The sequence below is a fragment of the Lontra canadensis genome, unplaced genomic scaffold (genome assembly GCF_010015895.1).
Source record: "Lontra canadensis isolate GAN:19392208 unplaced genomic scaffold, GSC_riverotter_1.0 scaffold62, whole genome shotgun sequence".
NCBI lineage: Eukaryota > Metazoa > Chordata > Mammalia > Carnivora > Mustelidae > Lontra > Lontra canadensis.
The window spans coordinates 7,076,617-7,097,072 of NW_022631056.1; the positions used below are offsets into that span (position 1 = coordinate 7,076,617).

At 38.3% G+C, this 20,456-nt stretch overlaps 1 protein-coding gene across 5 annotated transcripts in view; it reads right to left on the bottom strand.

Moving 5' to 3' along the window:
- LOC116879649 (multidrug resistance-associated protein 1-like) overlaps positions 1-20,147 on the bottom strand; it is a 90,615-nt gene extending 70,468 nt beyond the window's left edge. For 3 of the 5 annotated variants that reach the window (XM_032878024.1, XM_032878027.1, XM_032878023.1), the window contains exons 1-4: positions 20,021-20,146; positions 14,711-14,772; positions 7,572-7,719; positions 6,689-6,831 (exon numbers count right to left, since the gene is read on the bottom strand). In XM_032878024.1, coding sequence (XP_032733915.1) covers positions 6,689-6,831; positions 7,572-7,719; positions 14,711-14,772; positions 20,021-20,092 — 425 coding nt within the window. In that variant the 5' untranslated portion in view covers positions 20,093-20,146. Of the gene's footprint in view, positions 1-4,851; positions 4,904-6,688; positions 6,832-7,571; positions 7,720-14,710; positions 14,773-20,020 lie in introns of those variants that run through there. The other 2 variants (XM_032878026.1, XM_032878028.1) reach the window with 2 other exon arrangements.
- Positions 20,148-20,456: the final 309 nt, after the last annotated feature.

Sequence of the window (20,456 nt, forward strand, 5' to 3'; positions counted from 1 at the left end):
AGTTAATAACTTTATATAGGTGCTCTCAACTTTTTAAAACTGTATCCGTGTGACTAATAATACAAATTTTAAAAGCCTACATATACTCTATGTCATGGTGCAAACAACTTGGATATATTCTCTCAGATACTACAGATTAATATGTCATTTTTTTTTTTGCAGCCTCAATTCTTGGTTGACTTAAGTAGTTTCTGTTATTTTATAAGTAAAATGTATAATAATGTTTTAGAAATGTATACATATATATTTTTTACTCTGAGTTCTGGAAATGCAGAAATGTACTTGGTATTGTAAATAGCCATTTTGAATTAACTTAAGGTTATAACCAGAAGGAAGCCACATGTGATTAGGTAGAGTACACCTAAATTTTTTTAAGAACATTGACTTAAAAACTCATCTTTGTGTGAGTTTACATTTTTAAAGTTTATATTTTTAAAAAATAAAAAATTAATGTCTAAGCCTTAATCTGGTTTTTTTTTTGCAGTCTGGACAACTTATGGGTAAAAAAATTAAAAGTAATTTGTGCTTCCTGAATTGCTTTATAAACCAAAAACTTCAAAAGATTAACTTTATTGGAATTGTACTTTGCAATCAAATATATACTAGTGTTTCTAAAGTTACTATTAAAACCTCTAGTCACTGAAAATTATTTAGAGCACTGTGTATTAAATTATACCTTAGCCCACCTAGATGAAATAACAGGAAGTTCTGTATTTCTGAGTGGATTTCTATCAGATGCCATCCACTGGAACACCAAATTATTTTTACAAGAGTAACTTACTGGGGCGCCTGGGTGGCTCAGTGGGTTAAAGCCTCTGCCTTTGGCTAAGGTCATGATCCCAGAATCCTGGGATCAAGCCCCGCATCAGGCTCTCTGCTCACCGGGGAGCCTGCTTCCTCCAATCTCTCTCTGCCTGCCTCCCTGCCTACTTGTGATCTCTGTCAAATAAATAAATAAAAATCTTAAAAAAGAAAAAAAAGAGTTACTTACTAAATGTCTTTTTGGTCTATGAATTAAATTTCCTGAAAGAGGTGCACTATTCTTCTTATTGTGGGTGTATTTATCAATTAGACTTTTTTCTTTCTCATAAAATCAAACAACTAAATGTCTATCAACAGGTACCATAGTGGTTCTACACATATAAATCAGGAAGTATTAAAAATAATCAATGATCAAGACACAGTGAATACCATAAAACCAAATTCATCAGACATGAATACTCACTGGTTTGACTAATATTACAATAAAATTCACAGAAAGGGGGAAAAAGAGTAAGCATAACCATCAACAAGAAACATTTCTTCTAATAGTTAATGAAGGTATTATTTTTATATATTTTTTTAAAGATTTATGGGGCGCCTGGGTGGCTCAGTGGGTTAAAGCCTCTGCCTTCGGCTCAGGTCATGATCCCAGGGTCCTGGAATTGAGCCCCACATCAGACTCTCTGCTCAGTAGGGAGCCTGCTTCCCCCCGCACCGCCTGCCTCTGCCTACTTGTGATCTCTCTCTCTCTCTGTCAAATAAATAAATAAATAAAATCTTTAAAGATTTATTTTTATTTTTATTTATTTGACAGAAATCACAAGTAGGCAGAGAGGTGGGGGGGGGGTGAAGCAGGCTCCCTGCTGAGCAGAGAAAATATTAAAGCTATTTAGCTACTCTAGAATGAGAATCTCTTGAAAATATGTGACTTTAGATAAGCCCATTTATTCAGTATTCAATTCAGGAAAAGGATTTGAGTTCTATGTGCCAGACTCTGTGCTAGGCAGTAAGGACACAGAAATTGAGTAACACAGAATCCTTTACCAGAAGGAGCTCATAGTCTAGGCAGGGAGAAAGATAACATCAACCAACTCATTTCAATGCAATACTGACATAACTGTTTTTGCAAGTATGGTCAAGCTAGTGTGTTATAAAAGTGTGTCACAAAATAAGGGAGAACATTCTTTACCCCATAGACAAGGATCTAGTGATTATTTAGCATCCTGTAGACTGCAAATATTTGGAGAAAACAGAGACACTGAATTGCCATGAACTATGCTATTTTAGATAACAGTCGCCACAGGGAGATTCTAGAATGAATTTTTTGAGCAGTAGTCACTGAAAACTAGGAATCAGAGCATGACTAAAAATGGCCAGGAATCTCTTGCTACTCCTCCCACTCAGAAGTCAAACCTAACTATTCTAAGTCTCCTCTCCTTCCATCTGGGCTGATTCAGGGGGCCTGCTTGACCAAACTAATGTGGCACAAGTGACATCCTGGGGTTTCCAAGGCTGGGTCATAAAAAGACTAGTCAGAGCCTCTTGGCATGTTCAGTCAGAAAAAAATCCAGCTTCTATGTAAGGATTTCAGCTGCTCTGAGACTTCTGTGCTCAAGCTAACCATTTGGAGAGGGTTGGAGTGAGAGAGACAGACAAGACAGAGTTGGAGATCTGGCCACTTTTAGCCATCTTAGCCCAGGCATCAGTATGCATGCTAAGAAGCCATCTTGGACATTCCAGCACCAGCACACATAATAAAGAACCAAGACAACCCCGCTGACAGCCAAAACCAAGGCCCCCAACATATATCTCTATTTGAGCTTCTATAGCTATCGGTAGCTGAGCTAATCAGCTAAGGCCCCCGTCATGGTGGATCAAAGAAAAGCCATCCCTCTCTGAAGTTCAGATCCATAAAATCATGTCTTATGTCTGTAGCTTAGTGGTTATCACGTTTGCCTCACAGACATTGGTGAACGTAATAAAATGATCATTGTTCTATGCCACTAAATGTTGATAATCTTAATACTACAGCAATCGATCACCAGAAGAGGGCAGGAGAGGAAGATGCTGGTCAATACATTTCTGAGAGACAGATTTCTGGCCACAGATGACAGAACTCTACGGCAACTCCTTAAAAATAGCTGTAATATACAAAGGTGAGTGGCAGAAGCAGGGGAAGAAGAGGTATGTTACTTTTTCTGGTGGGGGTTTTAATCCAGGAGACATCTAGCTTATATCTCCATAGACAAGGGGGCCAAACAGACGTTGGGGTGAAAACTGAAAGGAGCAATTTTCTGACAACAAAGAAACACCTTCTTGCCTTAGATTCCCTGACACCACACTTCTTTGGTTCTCCTCTCCTTGCACTAAACACTCCTTCTCACTGTCCTTTGATGGATATCCCCATCTTCACTAACTCCACACATTGGAATAGCTGATGTCTTTACTTCTCCTTATCCATGCTAAGGGGGTCTTATTGACAAAAGTGGTTCGACCTATCCAGTATAATTTGGAACAATTCCTCAATTTGTTACTCCAGCCAATATTCTTCCCAACTCCAAGCTTATGTAGATAATTCCTCAATCTTTCTGGATTAGCTAGATGGCTGTCAGGGATCCCCAAGGCCACTCCTTAGTTAAATGACTCATTAGAAGGACTTACAACAGTCAGCATCTAGTCATACTAATGACTATGATTATTACATTAAAGGATATTTTTAAAAAAATCAAAAGCAAAAAGAAAAGGTACATGGGTCCCAGAGAAAACAGACACAAGATTCCCAAAGTCCTTTCTCAGTAGGGTCACACAAAACACACTTAATTATCCCAGCAACTAGCTGTGGTAGCATAGATGAAGTATTGTCTACCAGATGAGCTCATTAGAGATTCAGCATCCAAGGCACCCTCTCCCTAATATATGCCAAAATTCCAAACTTCTAGAAGGAAAGTGGGTATTCAGAATGAACTATATTGAATGTTGAGTAGTTTGGACAAATTGAGCCACTCTAAACAGTTCTGGCAGTAGGACTTCTCCTGATACGCAATTTCTAGTTGCCAGCCAAAAGTCACCCCTAGAAGCCGCCCAAAGGACAGCAGTCAGGCCTTCCAAAGGACAGCAGTCTGTCAGTTCATTCCTTCTTGCAAAATGGCTAATATGTTTTCAGATTTAGCAAGTCTAGGACAGCCCACTTCCTACTCTACTCCCTCCTGAGCTTCTACATCTCAGTAAATGGTGCCTCATTTACCTTGTGACTTCAAAAAAAAACTCTGAAGGCATCCTTGATTCCTCTCCTCTCTCAAGCTACAGTCAATCCATTAGTGTACTATGTTGACTCTACCTTTAAAAGAGCCAGAATCTTTATTTTCTAGAGTTGAATACAAACACTAATAAATATACATCAAGCTGTGACTTGTTCTTTCTGTTAGCATATTACTGCTTTTGAAAATTGTATTTTAAAAACTGTACAGACATTTTATTCCCATCCTGCATCAAATTTTGTATCAGTTTTTTATAAAGAACAAATATTACATTTAAAAAATCATTCTGATAATATTGAAATTAGACAAGTTGAATTTTGAGGAAGAATATACTGAAACAATGGCAGAAAATAAATATATCTGATTTCTATCTCTAAGAATTATAGGAAAGCAGAGCAGCTGTACCATATCTCTCTTCACTGCCAGATGCCTGTGTGATTTTCCACTAACAATTCTAGTATAAATACAGCTAAATGAATTATCTTCTAATATAAATAAATGTAGGTCATAACATCAGATTGCATGCCATATGTTATTTTTTAAATAAAAGGAATATATGGATTCTGTAAACTTGGTGCTTGACATTTCTCTGAATTTCTTCTTTACTCTTGAGGAGCCTTGAAATTAATGACTAACTCCTACACATGAAGGTTAAATGCTTATTAAAGGGTTTGCTGGGCATCTCATGATGGCACTTAGGATATTTTAAATCCAATTCTAACAAAACTTGGTGAAATTACAAAAAAAAAAAAAAAAAAAAAAAGAGCCAGAATCTGACCACTTGTTATCACCTTCATTGCCACAACCTAGTTGAGGCCCCATTGACCTTCACCTGGACTATCTCAGTCTTCCAACTGGTGACACTTCTACTTTTGCTCCTCTTTACATTATTTTCCACACAGCAGCACAGTGATCCTTATAAAAGTTAAGTCTAATCATATCAAATCCTATTCAGAATCTTCCCAAGTTTTCCCTTCTAAAAGAATAAAAGTCAATATCCCCATCATATTCCATAAGGCCCTTTAAACTCTTTTTCATGCCCAGACCTTCCTAACCTCAATCTATCACATTTCTTCCCAGCTACTTTGCTCGAGCCTTACTCACCTCCTGCGGGTCTTCAAAGACATCAAGCATGCACGTGCCTCGTGGGTTTTGCCCTTCCTGTTCTTCCTATTGGCAATGGGTATGGTCTTGGCTTCTTCCCTAACTTCTTTTAGGACTTTTCTCAAATGGCACCTTATCAACAATGTCTTCCCTAACCTCCTTAAATTAAACAGCACTTCCATCTCTCCCCAGAGTGGCATTTCCTACCCACTCCCTTGTACTTTTTTTTCCTTAGCACTGATTATTTCTTAATATCATTTATATTTATTCATCTGTTTACTATTTATCTCATCCCTGAAGGTCATCAGAGCAGAGACTCTTTGATTTTTGTCCACCCCAGGGTCTATGAAGAAGAGGGGTATGTAGTAGGTGCTCAATAAATATTAGATAAATACATTTCTGGATATTATCTAGATTTTAAGGAACTAAGGATTAATTCTGTTTTCATGAATTAAACAGTTCTTAAAATAGTTCCACAGGTTTCTTACAGTATAAGTACCTAATTAAATAGTTCTCCCACAACTTGGGAATGTATTCAATTTTAAAATATTATCATATAACTCGAAGGGGGTGAGGATAAGAAGAAACTAAAACTTATCCACAATCATCCAGATACACCTACTGTAAATGTTTTGGTGTATGTCCTTCCAGTACTTTTTCTCTGAATATATAAATATTTATATATGCTTAAAATATTTTACATGCTGACTTATAGCTTTCTATTTTGGCTTGTTAGGATATTCTGAACACTTTTCCATTTCTTGAAATATTATTTTAATGGCATTATGTCTAATGACTAAAGAGGACATACCATAAAAAAATCATCATAGATTAATTAAAAAAACCTTATGTTTCCATAAACCATATAAGAGATAGGGCAATGACTTCTTGATGAAGGTCCCACAGAGTCAAGGTCCCAATTTCATTGTCTGGCTATAAATCCTTGCATATAGATACTAAAGAAATATCAAGAAAATTCTTCTAACAGTGTGTCTCTCTCTATGTATATGTGTGTATATATAAACCCATACGCATTTACATTTATTTATATATTATTACCCTGGCTGATAAAGTTCAACTCCCAAAAGGTCACAGCTAAGAAAAATAGTGAGGGTATGTACACTTCATTTTCTAAATATATATTCAAGACAGGCTTCCCTGGTTTTAATAATAATTCCTGCATTTTCTATCTATGTGAACTTAAGCAAATTACTTAAACCTTTGTTTCTGCATCATGATAATGAGTGTAACAATATTTCCTGTCTCATAGGATTGTTGTAAATACTGAATAGGTTAATTAATACAAAAATTTTAGAACAGTACTTAGTATATGGTTGATTTCAGTAAATATTGACTGTATTACCATCATTCACATTTGCGTTATAGCAAAGCTAACAGAATGTCCATATCCTAAATAAAATTTGCAATAAGGGCCTTCCGTACTCTTTTTTAGTATAACTTTTAGAGTGGAAAACTTGCTTATAATTTACCTGTGGGGAGATAAAAAAAAAAAAAAAAAAAGGAAAGAAATACACAAACAACAAAAAAACAAGACTACAACTTACTTCATTATGAGCGGGCTAGTGAAGGACAAAATATCAGCAAACACTTTGAATAAAGCAACTTGAATCAGGACAAACTTAAAGGTGTTCCACAATGCATAGACCAGAGATGGTTTCCTGGCATGTGTCTCTTTAGGAAAGGATGCCTACATAATGAAAGAGAATAAGAAGCAATGAGAAAATTGGACAGAGCTAATAGAAGCAAAAAATGAAATATATATACAAACTAACCATAAAACTAGTAATGTGCTCTAAAGATAAGAAGAATGGGATAAATTCAGTTAAACTTGAAAATATGATCTATATCATTGGTATGGTATGTCTTCAGATCACTGATATTATTTACACCATGTAATATAAACGGGCAAAAAAAAATTTGTATTTTTTTACTTTTGTCAATGTTGAAACTGTTTTATTAATGTAATTAATATTAATATAGATACAGTGTTATCTTCAAATTATATTTTCTTTTTGAGAATTCTGAAAAGGACATATATGTATGTACATGACACTAGGTAGATATGGAGTACCTATCCGTCCCTGCCCCATTAAATTTGATCCTGGTCACCATATTATACCTGGAACAACAGATATAAAGCCATAGGGAGATACAGAAATCATCTTTGCCACAACAGTTGAGCAAAAGATACTGGTGAAGAGCCAAGATAACATATCAACACACTGTTCCTGATATTAAAGGGAGGGGTTGCTGAATAATTTGTTGAGAGAAATTAGTTGCAATAACCAACTCTGCTTATGAAAATAGGTTGTCACTTCACATATTTTAGGGACTTTCTAAATTAATACTAATAATATCTCATGTTTGGAAAGAGGTCTTACTAGTTTTACGTAGTAATTAGGTACTTAGGATTTAATAATTAATTACCTTTACTTCTTGCCTCTCTTGAGTCCTTAAGACTTCCTTCCTCCATTGTTTTTCAAAGATAGGACACACAATATAGGAAGAATCACTTTCATGTAGCTCACAAAGGTCCTCTCTTTCCAAAGGTTTCTTATAGCCTAAAACAATTACTCTAAAAGTGAAAGAGTAAGGTAAACAATTCAGCAAAACTAATAATCAAGTTAAAAATAATTTTTGCATGTATTTATCTTATTCTTTGATGTATAAATTATTTTTTAAAATCAGGATGCAATGACTAGATTGTATTGTGGAAAGTCATACAACATATCCTGCAGTTCAGTAATGTGCAATAGTCATTTGTAGCTTTCAGAAGAATTACCTGGACTTCCAATTATTCAGTAAAACACTAACTTCATTTACTCATCTCATATTGGAGGCACCTCCTACTTTACCTCTCTTATTGAAATTTAAATAACTAACTTTCACAGTAAGGTGTTCACTTCAAAACCCCAGCTCCTCTGTCTTGTATCAGAGGAGAAATGGACCCAACCTCTGCATTTGCAACTCCTCCTATTCCACTCGGACATCATATTCCCTTTTGCACTTGACTTTACAAATTGTCCAACTAGATGTGGAATATCTGGCTCTGTCCCATAAACTTCAGCCTTGGCCATATTACCTTTGACCAACAGAGTATGAGCCAGGGTGACAGTGCTGTTTCTTAAGGTGCCTTAAGAAGCATGACAAGTTACCGCTAGCCTCAGTACCTCTACTCCCCCCCCATTCAGTGAGCTTACCCCAGGGGACACTGAATAATTATGCAAGAACAATGAGTCTAAATCAGGACTGTCCCAGGCAAACTACGAGGCATGGTCTGGTTACAAATATTGTTGTGACAGACAGTAAGTTATACTTACCTTACAGTCTTCCTTCCGTCTCATCATCATCTGACACCTATTCAGTTGAAAATCTTTTGAACTCAGGGTAACTCCTTATCTCAGCCACAGAGTCATAACGTATGACTGGTCTAATGTCGTCCTGGTAATCTCAGTACCTTTGGCTTGGCATTAATAATTTAACTCCGCTATGGTTAAGGATACCGAAACAAAAGTCTGCTGAGGAGAACTTTCTTTTTCAAAAAGAGGTACAAAACTTCAAGAGGAGAAAATGTTTGCCTTCTTTTTCCTTTCCCTTCCTCCTTCCTGCCGGCCCTGGAGGCATAATGCTCTGACAGAAATCATCTCTGCCACCCTGGGTGAAAAGCCAAATAAAAAGGAAGGGAGGTGGAAAGAGAGAAAAACTCTGGGCCCTTTACAACATAGTTTACCAGCTGGTTCCTAGCGTTCTGCCCAATAACAAGAACATAAATACCTATTTGTTTCAGCTATTATTATTTGGCTACTCTGTTGCCTGACATGTTCCTTGTGTTTTTTTTTTTTTTCTTTTCAAATTTTTACTTAAATTCTAGTTAGTTAACATGTAGTGTAATATCGGTTTCAGGAGTAGCATTTAGTGATTCATCACTTACACATAACACTCGGTGCTCATCATAGCAAGTGACCTCCTTCACCTCCCTCCATCAACCCTTGGTTTGTTCTCTGTCGTTAAGAGTTTCTTATGGTGGGACGCCTGCGTGGCTCAGTTGGTTAAGTGGCTGCCTTCGGCTCAGGTCATGATCCCAGCGTCCTGGGATCGAGTCCCACATTGGGCTCCTTGCTCGGCAGGGAACCTGCTTCTCCCTCTGTTTCTGCCTGCCCCTCTGCCTACTTGTGATCTCTCTCTCTCTCTCTCTCTGACAAATAAATAAATAAAATCTTAAAAAAAAAAAAAAAGAGTTTCTTATGGTTTGCTTCTCTCTCTCTCTCATTTTTTTTTCCTTCCCACATGTTAATCTGTTTTGTTTCTTAAATTCTACACATGAGTGAAATCATATGGTCTTGTATTTGTTTTTTCTCTGACTGACTTATTTCACTTAGCAAGGATGAGGAGAAAGGGGGACCCTCTTATACTGTTGCTGGGAATGCCAACTGGTGCAGCCACTCTGGAAAACAGTATGGAGGTTCTTCAAAAAGTTGAAAATAGAGCTACCCTAGGACCCAGCAACTGCACTACTAGGTATTTACTGAAAGGATACAAAAGCCAGACAAGTCCCTAAGTGATATAGTTCAGATATGCTCAGTTTATGAGCCTAGTGACACGGATTGCTCAGGAAGAAATTAAACCCATGTTTAAACCCAGGCCTTCTGACTCAATAGTTCTGTTCTTTCCATTATGAAGTACATTATTAGTCCAAGAGACCATGACAAAGTATTACACTACTCCAAACTGGGACGGCTTTCACTGTCATTATTACTGAACAATCTCTATCGACTGACCCTCAGATGGATTTAAAACCTACAGTAACCAGAGTCTGCACTGGATTCAATTTCACTTTTATTATACTACATAATACCATATTACAATTCCTATTTAACAAAAAGGCTTAAATGTAGTAAGGAAGGAGCTTCAGTAATCATGTTTCTGTTGGCTCAAATACCCTGGACATTTTCCTGCAGTGCACTTTCAAAAACATATTAAGCAATAAACTACTTTTATGTCATATTAAGTCTTTCTATCCCATTCTACAAAATAAATATTCATTTTCAAAATAAGATTGCACTGATTTTCACAAAAGCATTTTTAATAATGTTTACTGCCTCAGCATTTTGAGTTAGAACAGTGCAAAACTCAGCGGTTTTGGTTCATGGGACTAAGTGACCCCTGGCTTTCATGCTGAGTCTCCAAATAATGCAGCATCGGAAAGTGACACTTGGACTGAATTGATTGTGATGAATGTGGTTCAGTTGTTTAACTACGGTGACTTCCCTTTTCCCAGGTGTGTGCTCCTTTCTCCTCTCTTGGCTCTCTTTTGGTACATTTAAATAATCTCATCACCCTGGCTCGTCTTTCTATCACACAGAAGCATCCAGGAAAAGAGGAAGGAGTGTGTCTTTAAAGCAAATGATGAGGCAGCTTTTTGGGGAAAAACGAGGACCAAGAGCTGACCCTCCCAATAAGGGGACTGTAGCATGTGTAAACTACCCATAAACTCTGGACCTGATTCGTAAGCATGTATCTTGTATTTTTTAGACTGATACTTCTTTTCAAAGGTCATTCAGTTAAATTAATTTGATCCTCGCAGCTCTCTAAAGCAGGCAGAGCCGTATTAATTTCCCATTATTACAGGCCGTTAAACACCAGGAACTCCAGGGACTGGTCAGGTTTTTAAATGTGAAATAAACCATTGCTTTCAATTCTGTGATCTTAGAGAGAATTTCGAGCATATTCAACATAAACAAGAGGGAGTAAGCATCTCATCCAACTGATGTTAAAAGCAGTAAACCAGTAGCAGTTCGCTAGGAAGATGAGATGAAATGTAAACTTTGTAGATGGGTAATACTGGAAAACTTGGAAAGTAAAGATATATATGTAGTTGTATTATCAATTTCATTACTATGAATCATTTTTTTTTAAACAAAGGAGTGACTGTGTTATGGGAAAAGGCAAAGGTCAGTCTGTCCAAAACTTGTAAGATAAGACAAAGTCAGGTAATATATAAATTTTATGAATATGTGAGTAAAGGGAGGACAAACTGAATAGTATATCCCTGGTTAAAACAGTGATTCAACTATTTTAACTAGATTTTTCCATGTATGTCAAGGGGATTACTCTATGACAATGATTATTATACACTGATGACAGATTATATTTGCTAATAAAGGCTTCATAATTATTTGGTCATCAAAACTATCTAGACAGCTCCTGCCTTAGGAATTAAGGCCCATAAGCATATAATTCCCTAATTATTTGTATCATCTAAGCACAATTCAATTGTTAATTGAATTATTCATATAATTACGAGAGCTTGACTTTGGCCTAGGAAATAGTTTCTGACTTTATTCTGTAACTCAAAGAACAGATCTGAGAACACAATTAACCACTGTCTTCATAGAGGCATTCTCTTAAACAATACCTATATTTTAGCTGCAATTGTTTAATTACCAGATAAGAAATCAAATTAGATTCATGTCAATGACAGTTCCAGATAGCAGCATGCTATAAAAATATTTCCTATCTAGTTCTGAGATGTTAAATCTAAACAGAAAATAAATGTGATATTCAACAATTATAGCTTATTGGTTTATTTGATTGATCTAAGATAAGGACTTCAAGACACTGAGGTGTTATATCTTAAAATCCTCTAAACCTTATCTTGCTTATTAATTTAATTTCAGCTCATATTTTAGCCCTCCTAAAATGGTGTTTGTAGTAATTAAGATAAATGCATACAGTCTTTACAGTTTGATAAAGTTTTAAAAGTACATTCCCTTAAAATTAATTTTATTTGCATTATTTAAATTCCATGATATCCTGTGACTGAAAAATTATAGTCTAAAATTTTTAAAGCCAGAACAGACATCACTCTTCCTCTCAACATGAATGAAATATAATGCAGGTTTGAAAAATGTGTTTATACATATACAAATTTGAAAAATCAAAATCATTAAATGTAAATAACTCACATTTACATAATTCCCATGTAACCATTCTTTTTTCTATTGTGTAACTTAATGTAGCGTTTTGGTTTTTTTTAAGATTTTATTTATTTGACAGACAAAGATCACAAGTAGGCAGAGAGGCAGGCATAGAGAGGAGGAAGCAGGCTCCCCACTGAGCAGAGAGCCCGATGCGGGGCTCGATCCCAGGATCCAGGATCAGGATCATGACCTGAGCCGAAGGCAGAGGCTTTAACCCACTGAACCACCCAGGCGCCCCTAATGTAGCGTATTGATATAAAACTCTTGCCATCCTCTGTGACTCCTAGATTTGTATTAACTTGGAATTCTTATAATTCAACCCAATTATTTGCTTCTGTCCAATTATTTGCTCACCAAGTATATCAGTTTTCTACTTAAACTGCTTTCATAACAATCACCAACGAACTTTATTTACATTGCCAAATTCAATGAAGAATACTCAGTTCTTTTTAAAATCTACCCCTTTCCAGTACTGGGTGCGACGGACCACCTTATTTTCCTCCTGTTTCGACAGTTTCCTTAGCTTTCAAACACACCCTTTCCTTGGTCTGTCTCTTACACTCTGAATGCCTTTCCTTAGCTTCCTCGGTAATTGCCCTCCTTCCACCATTTGAATACTGAGGATTCTCAATGTTCTTTTTGCTCATCCCATTCAGTAGTCCCTCTCTTTCTGGATGAGCTCATTCACACTCAAGGCTTCAACTACTGACATACAGTCAATGACTCCCCAACCCATATCCTAGATCAAAAGCCTATATATCCAAACACCCGTTAGATATTTTTCATGAGGAGGAGTCAGACATCTCCAGTTGAAGCTTCTCCAAACTGAACACACCGTTCTTCCACCACACCTGAATCGGGCAGTTATCTGAGCCAGAAACTGATTAACGTTTTTCCCAGTTCTTCAATGTCCTGATCTAATCAGCTCAATCTGTTCATGCGCTTTTGAATCTGGTAATTTCTCTGACCATAGGCCTAAATTTACAGCATAATTGAAGAACCTCCTAACCACCCTCTGTTTCCATTCTCACCTGGTACACACCATTTGCATACACCTGCAAAGGGGATTTTCTGAGGAGCGAACGTGGATTACATGACACTCTGCTTGATCTCTGGCCCCATCGACACACCGTAGTGTAGGAGGGTCAGTCCATGCTTGTCTCTCTGGTTTGCATACTTTGCTCGACTTGGAACACCACTTGGCTCACTCTCACACATTGTTACATGTTGGGTTCAAGCATGAATTTCTTGTAAAACATTCCCTAACTGTGCAAATGTGGTTAGATGGCATTCCTGAAAACTGTGTTTATTGTGCTTATACTGCCTTTCGCTTTTTTGGGTAACTGACAACATACTTTTTAATCTTTCTAAATCTACTATGAATTCCCAGAATATAGGAACTAGGGCAACTGGTTCTGCATTTTTAAAGGTTAGCATAATGCACAGAATCCAGCCCACAATCAACCTTTCCTTTTTTTTTTTTTTAAGCATTCATCTACTCTTGAGAGCATATTTATAGATCATACTGGGCAATTTTGTTTCTACCAACTGTAAAGCAAGGGGCATAAGGTTAAGATAATAAATTTGGTTTCATGTAACATTACCTTTCTGTTATAGGGGAAAGAAATACATCTCTAAAGAAAGCTTCTGAATTTATAAAATTGTAAAACTCAATTCTTCTCTTTTACTATGATTTAATTCTGTGTTAAAGCTCTCATCACACATTATAGATGAATTGTTCCATGAGGTAAACCACAATATATGTCTTATAACAATGACTGTGTATGTGTTTTAATAGCAGTGTGTGTGTGTGTGTGTGTGTGTGTGTATATATGTGTATATATATACATATATATATGTATATATATGGCAGTATTCCTAGTAAAGAGTAGACTATCAAAGTGAAAAGAAAAGCTTGAAACATGGACTCAAAAACTGACTTCCAGCACCAAGTTGGTGTACTTCTTCTTGGGTATCAACGGACAAGTTAATTCCTCTTCCTAAGCTTCAATATTCAATTTTCTCATATGTAAATGCCAATCTCATAAGACTTGGGGGAGAATTAAATGAAATTATACATACATATATACTGGATGTTAAAAATAAATTCAAATTTCTGGGACGCCAGAAACACTGACTCAGTGTTGGCTCAGGTCATGATCTCAGGGTCGTGAGACATACCCTACCCATGAGCTCCGCGTGGAATCTGCTTGAGATTCTCTGCCTATCCCTCTCCTTCTGCCCCTCCCCCTGCTTGCTCATGTGCTCTTTTTCTTTGTCTCTCTCAAATAAATAAATAGAATCTTAAAAAAACAAAATTAGATTTCTCTCCTTCCATAGTGCTAACAGGGTTATAGATATTATACAGAGACAGACATATTGCAGGAGCATTAGCAATCTTATCTGTGGAACTACTTAGTATGTTATTATCTATCATTTCTCTGTAATAAAATGAGAAAAAAAGTCTTTACAAAGTAATTTTATAAAAATATTCATGCTTAGATTAGAGAAATAACATTTAGGTGTCATTTTCCTTGGACTCTTCCTCAGGATGGTATGCTACAAACAAATTAGTAAAATTCCTACCTGCTAAACCAGGAATACGTCATCCTGCTGAAGAATGAAGCACTTTTCTCTGGGTTGCATTTCTAAAAAAAAAAATATAACAAGTAGTGAAGAACATGCCTTTACTTTAAATTTGAAATATCTTCGTCAATAGGTGGAAAAGTAAACATGAAATAATTTCAACTACTAACAGCTGCAGGTATGTTGATATTATAATCCTTAAGGAATAAAATTATTAAAATGGTGGTTGGACTGGAGGCATTTTAAGATTTCTCCCAACATTATCATAATGACTCTGTTTACATAGCAAGAAACCATGTAGGAAAAAAAAAAAAAAACATTTCTGAAATTTCTACTTCTCATTCTACCTCTCTGTATATATATCCCCTTGAATTTCTATGACTGTGTATATATGTATGTTTATGCATATGTATACATACATAATTTAGCATCTACATATAAGCTAAATTTAAAACATTTTAATCACTGAATTAAAGATAGTTTTGTCTCATTTTCTAAAAATATAAAAATAAGAGAGTATAAGAGGCATTTGGCTCACTTCTGTGTGCTTAATTACATATTTTAGAATAAGGTATAAATACATAAATGTTTATTTATCACAATTACATATTATTTTGGGAGTTTGTAACATTACCTTAAAATTCTTTCTGTTCACCTGGTGAGTTCAACAAAAAGAAGGGCTTAAAAAGAAGGCCTCAAAAGTAATCATTTTATGTTTTTAGAGTCGGAACCAATGCCTGTATTTTTAAAAAGTGAGACTGATTACTACAGTAAAGTTCATTATTAGAAACTATCCCGTATTTGACAATTGTAGTACCGATCCCCTCTAATCCAGTTCTGATTTCATACATAAAGTATTAACTATGTTTTGAAAAATTCTTGTCCTAGAAGGAATGTGTACAACAAAATTCCATCCTATACAGCAAAATGTCCTGAGTAGGGAGGAGAAAACATTATTCACTCCCTATCTGTTCCCTGAGTTACAGCAAATGATATACTATAAATCATTTACTCAATTGCTATCTGTCCTTGTATTATTGTTGCAAAGAGTAAATGAAATGATAGCTGTAAAACCGGGGCCCCAAATAACCACTCACACATGTGAACTATAATGTCATCATCACTACTATTACCAAACATATTATTTGGAAAATAAGTGCACATATTGTGGAAAATGTTTTGAAAGTTCTTGAATTAACCCACAAGTCACATTTTATTTCACAGGGAGTTGCCAATCTGATAATTTACCACCAATGTGAAGATCTGATTCACCCCCAAAACATGTGTATTTCTGTGGCGGACTGCAAATGGTTACAAATACTTAGCAGCTTTTACCATCAAGAGGTAAACTCTATTCTCCACTCCCTGAACAATTTTGATCATGAAAATGCCATGAGAGTGACACCAAGAGAGCTCCAATTCTAAGCCTTGAGAGGCTTGCTGTGCTCAGAACCCTGAGTGTCACCATGTGTCTGATCCCAAGCTGACCTGCTAGAGGATGAGAGACCCCACAGAAAAGACCTGATGTGCTCATATGACAATCTGTCATCCTGGCTTGGAAAGAGCCAGACACATGAGTAAATTTGTCTTAGACAAATTTAGATCCTGTCACCAGCCAGCTTTCCAGCGGACTATGGTGCCTAAAAGAGTTCAGCAGAGATCAGCCAAGCTGACCCAAACCAGGTCATGACCCAACTGATCCAAAGACTCAGGAGCTAAGTAAAAAAAGTGGTTGTTTTTGGCACCACATCTAGCAAAGCTACTAGAGAGGGTTATTTTAACAGACCCAAACCTCAGTATTTGACTTAGCATTCCCTCTAGGCCCCTTTTCCTGTGTGAAAGCATCTCATAGGAGGCCCTTTGAGTCCTTTGGTAAATAGCCCCCTTAGATGTGGGCCAGGCATCTTACACTAAACTTATCACAATAAATTTCAAATTTACCTCCCAGAAAAAAATTACAGTGGACATGTAAAATATCTGGTGAAGGGAATATGCCTTCTCAAGCCCCAAGAATATACAAATGACTTTTCAATAAATACTGAATTCTTAGCATGGGTCTCACTGAGTTCATTATTGATATATTGCTACAGAGTAACTTCTATGTAGAAAAGCAAACAGGACAATTCTATCTTTCAGTGTTCTAATGTACTCCGATCTTCTCCATCAAACATTTCTCAATCCTTCTAACTCACTATTTTCACTGTGACAGCGCTTCTGGTCTGCAGATCTGACCCCAAATGTTTCCCATTTCCCTTGTTGCCCTGAGCCTACTACAGGCCTTTGTTTTCTAAGCCATTTTCTTTTCTGTTGTACTTATTTACCATTAAGTGTATAGCAGGAATCCCATAAACACACCTGAACATTGCTGACTTAAGGGCGATTTTCATTTGAATGGAAGTCCTGTTATTTCTGGGTTTTGACAGAGAAGGAGGAGCAGGAAATTTTTAGACCATGAGACCACAGCATAGCCAGGGTCCAGGATTAGTGAACTGTTTTGCTTTCAGTCTTCCTTGGGTTCAACCTTGAGATGTGGTCCCATGACGAAATGATTTGTGTGACTACTGCATTTAACAATAGTTCATAACCCCTAACTTCAGGAGCTTCCTTTGTGGGCATTGGAACAGTGTTCTGGGATTGCTGGAAGAAGACAGGGGAAGTGAAGGACAGCCTAATGGAGAAGGGAAAACATCCAGAAATCAAAAATTTATGTTTCTTAATCACTTATTATGTGCCAGATTCTGTACGAAGTATATTACCTCATTAAATACAACATGTCTTTGTGGGGTGACCGGATGGCTTAGTCGGTGAAGCACTGCCTTTGGCTCAGGTCCTGGGATCAAGCCTCATCAGGCTCCCAGCTCAGTGGGGAGCCTGCTTCTCCCTCTGCCTCTCCCCCCTGCTCATGCCTGCTGCCTCTCTCTATCTCTCAAATAAATAAAATCTTTTAAAATGTATATATAACATATCTTTGTGGTGAAACTATTTTTGTCAACCCCATTTTACAGGAGAGGAAACTAAGGCCCAGAGTTTAAGAAACTTAAGGAAGTTTAAGAAACTTAAGGAAGTTTAAGAGACTAGATCTAATGCAGTTAGTCCATTCCATCTTCCAGTCATAATTCCACACTCTCAACTCTGTTACAGGCTGCTGCTACTTAGAGATACCTTTCCTCCTGTCCACATCCTTCTACTTCACTTCTGGCTAATTCTCACTTGTACTTTAATCCTATTTAAGATCCATTGCCTTTGGAAAGGGAAAAAAAAAAAAAAAAAGATGTATTGCTTTTGGTAATTCCTTTCCTCCCAATCCCAGCCTTCAAGGTTTATATTCTTATTCTGGGTTACCATAGCAATCTCAACATATTCCTCAGGGAGGATTTAAAGGGGCTTTTCACAGCTGTCTTTACTGAATTTACCCTCACTCTTTCCTGACTATGGAATCTTTTGCTGACAGGTGCTTCTCTCTTGCTAGACTTAGTTCTTCTGGAAGACAGGAAACTCTATTTGATTTATCTTTATATTTTAAGTTTTAGGCTAGAGCCTAGCTCATAATAAACATGTTTTGCTGGGGAATGAATGAATGGCTGCCCACCAATCACAAGTATTTGTTAGTATTCTGATCACAAGTCACTGTGCCAGGGCTAGAAACTATCAGAAAGTCATGTTCTTAGCTTATAAGTAGGTGGGATTTCTGTCTGAGATCTATTATGTCAAAACATAAGGTCTCAGCAATGAAAGGTAATCATTTAAGGTCTTCCATAGGCTTTGAAGCCATCAACTCTTTTTTTTTTTTTTTAATTTGGCATCAGAGAGATACCAAAAAGAAAATGCAATTAAAACTAGCATTTTCAGGGAGCCTGGGTGGCTCAGTGGGTTAAAACCTCTGCCTTTGGCTAGGGTCATGATCTCAAGGTCTTGGGATGGAGCCCCGCATCAGGCTCTCTGCTCAGCGGGAAGCCTGCTTCTCCCTCTCTCTCTCTCTGCCTGCCTCTCTACCTACTTGTGATCTCTGTCTGTCAAATAAATAAATAAATAAAATCTTTTAAAAAATAAAATAAAACTAGTATTTTCAATCCTGTCTAAATGGATTCCTGGTCCACAAAGCTAGCCAGGTTGAATTAATAATCAAGGATATAAATGATGTTGAAATCCTACTGGAAGAACTGCAATTTGGGGTGAGAAATTTGTTTGAGTTTTATAATTTTCCACCCTACTAGTTTGTGATTCACTGCCTTTGGCCACCTCTGTAGTTGTACCAATGATGTTAAACCCGTTTCTCTGCTTAAGACTGCCATCTCTCCTATAAAGTTAAAAAAAAAAAAAAAAGAAAGAAAGAAAGAAAAGAAGAGAAAGACAGGAAGAAAGAAAGAGGGCAAGAAAGCCGGAAAGAAAGAAAGAAAAAAAAAAAAAAGGAATATTGTCCTGGTGGAGCTCTTTCACATTTTCAAAGGATTTATTCAGCATCTATATTTTATCGACTTTACATATAATTTGCTTTAAAGACATTTATAGTTTCATTTTATATGTACTTAGAAGAATGCTGTCATATTTATTTGACACTTGGAGTCACTAACAAGAACCAGGATTAAAACAAACTCCCCTGAACCTGAATTTTTTTTTTTTTTTTTTCCTTTTCAGAATTACAGAGCTACTTGTGGGAGGGGCTATTTCTAAGGCTTTGTCTTGTGGTGAAAAGCAAAGCAAGTGGGATTTTGGTTAGGGAAAGTGCTTTAACATACCGCTGCAGGGTTCGTCGCCCTGTACGACTGTCCCGGCATGTGACTTCCACTGCGGAAGAAGCACGTGTCGTCACGAGGGCAGAGCAAGGCACAGTCAAGTGCCCGCCGTTTCTGGACTGCCCCGTCTAGTCTCCCAACACCCCTCAGTTAACCCCTGTCGGTTATCGGTGTCCCTGATCCCGCATCTCCCCTGCGGTGCCGGCGGGTTCTGCCACTGCTCGTGGAGCGCCATCCCAACCTCTCGGCCGTCGGGGACGCCAGGTCCATGCACGCTCTTCTCACGCGCTCGATTCTGGTGACGGGGTAGTTATTCCCCCTTCAAAGACGCCCCTTCCTCCTCCCGCCGCCACCTTGACGGAGATCTGGACGGCTCCGATTTCACGTGGTCCTGGGGACCGGCGTCAGCTCTCACGACTGCGCGCGCGTCCGTGTGTCTCTGTGGGGGGGCGACTGCTGCGAAAACGCGGCTCGAAAGCATCCGTGCCCCGGGCCGCGTCCGAGCCGGCGGCCTCCCTCTCCCCACCCGCAGCGGCGAAGAGCGCCCGCCTCTCCCTCCGGGACCAATGAGCATTACCTGCGCCTCAGGGCCCGCGGGGACCCGCTCGTAGCCGCTGCCGGCGCCCCACCTCCGCGGGCTGGAAAACATGGTGCGCGGGCGCCCGGCGAGGGGAGGCAGAGGGAGGTACCGAGGCGGGAGGTCCGTCGCCGCAGCGCCCCGAAGTGGGGAGGACGCGCGCACTCGGCCAGACCTAGTTGGCAGTCGCCCCGCCCCGAGCCGGCCCTTCCGGCGGGCGCGCCCAGGGTGAGGCGGGGGGGCGGGCGGATCCGCGCGGGGCCGGGACCCGGACCGGGACCGGGACCGGCGTGGGGCGGGGGCTGGGGGGAGGGTGGGGGGGGGGGGTCGGGCAGAGAGGTGGAGCGGGGAAGGGGAGGAATGTGCAAAGACGGGACCTTCTGGAGAGTACGAAGATCTCTGCAGCTGGGGCAGTTTGCACTTGACTCCGTAGTTC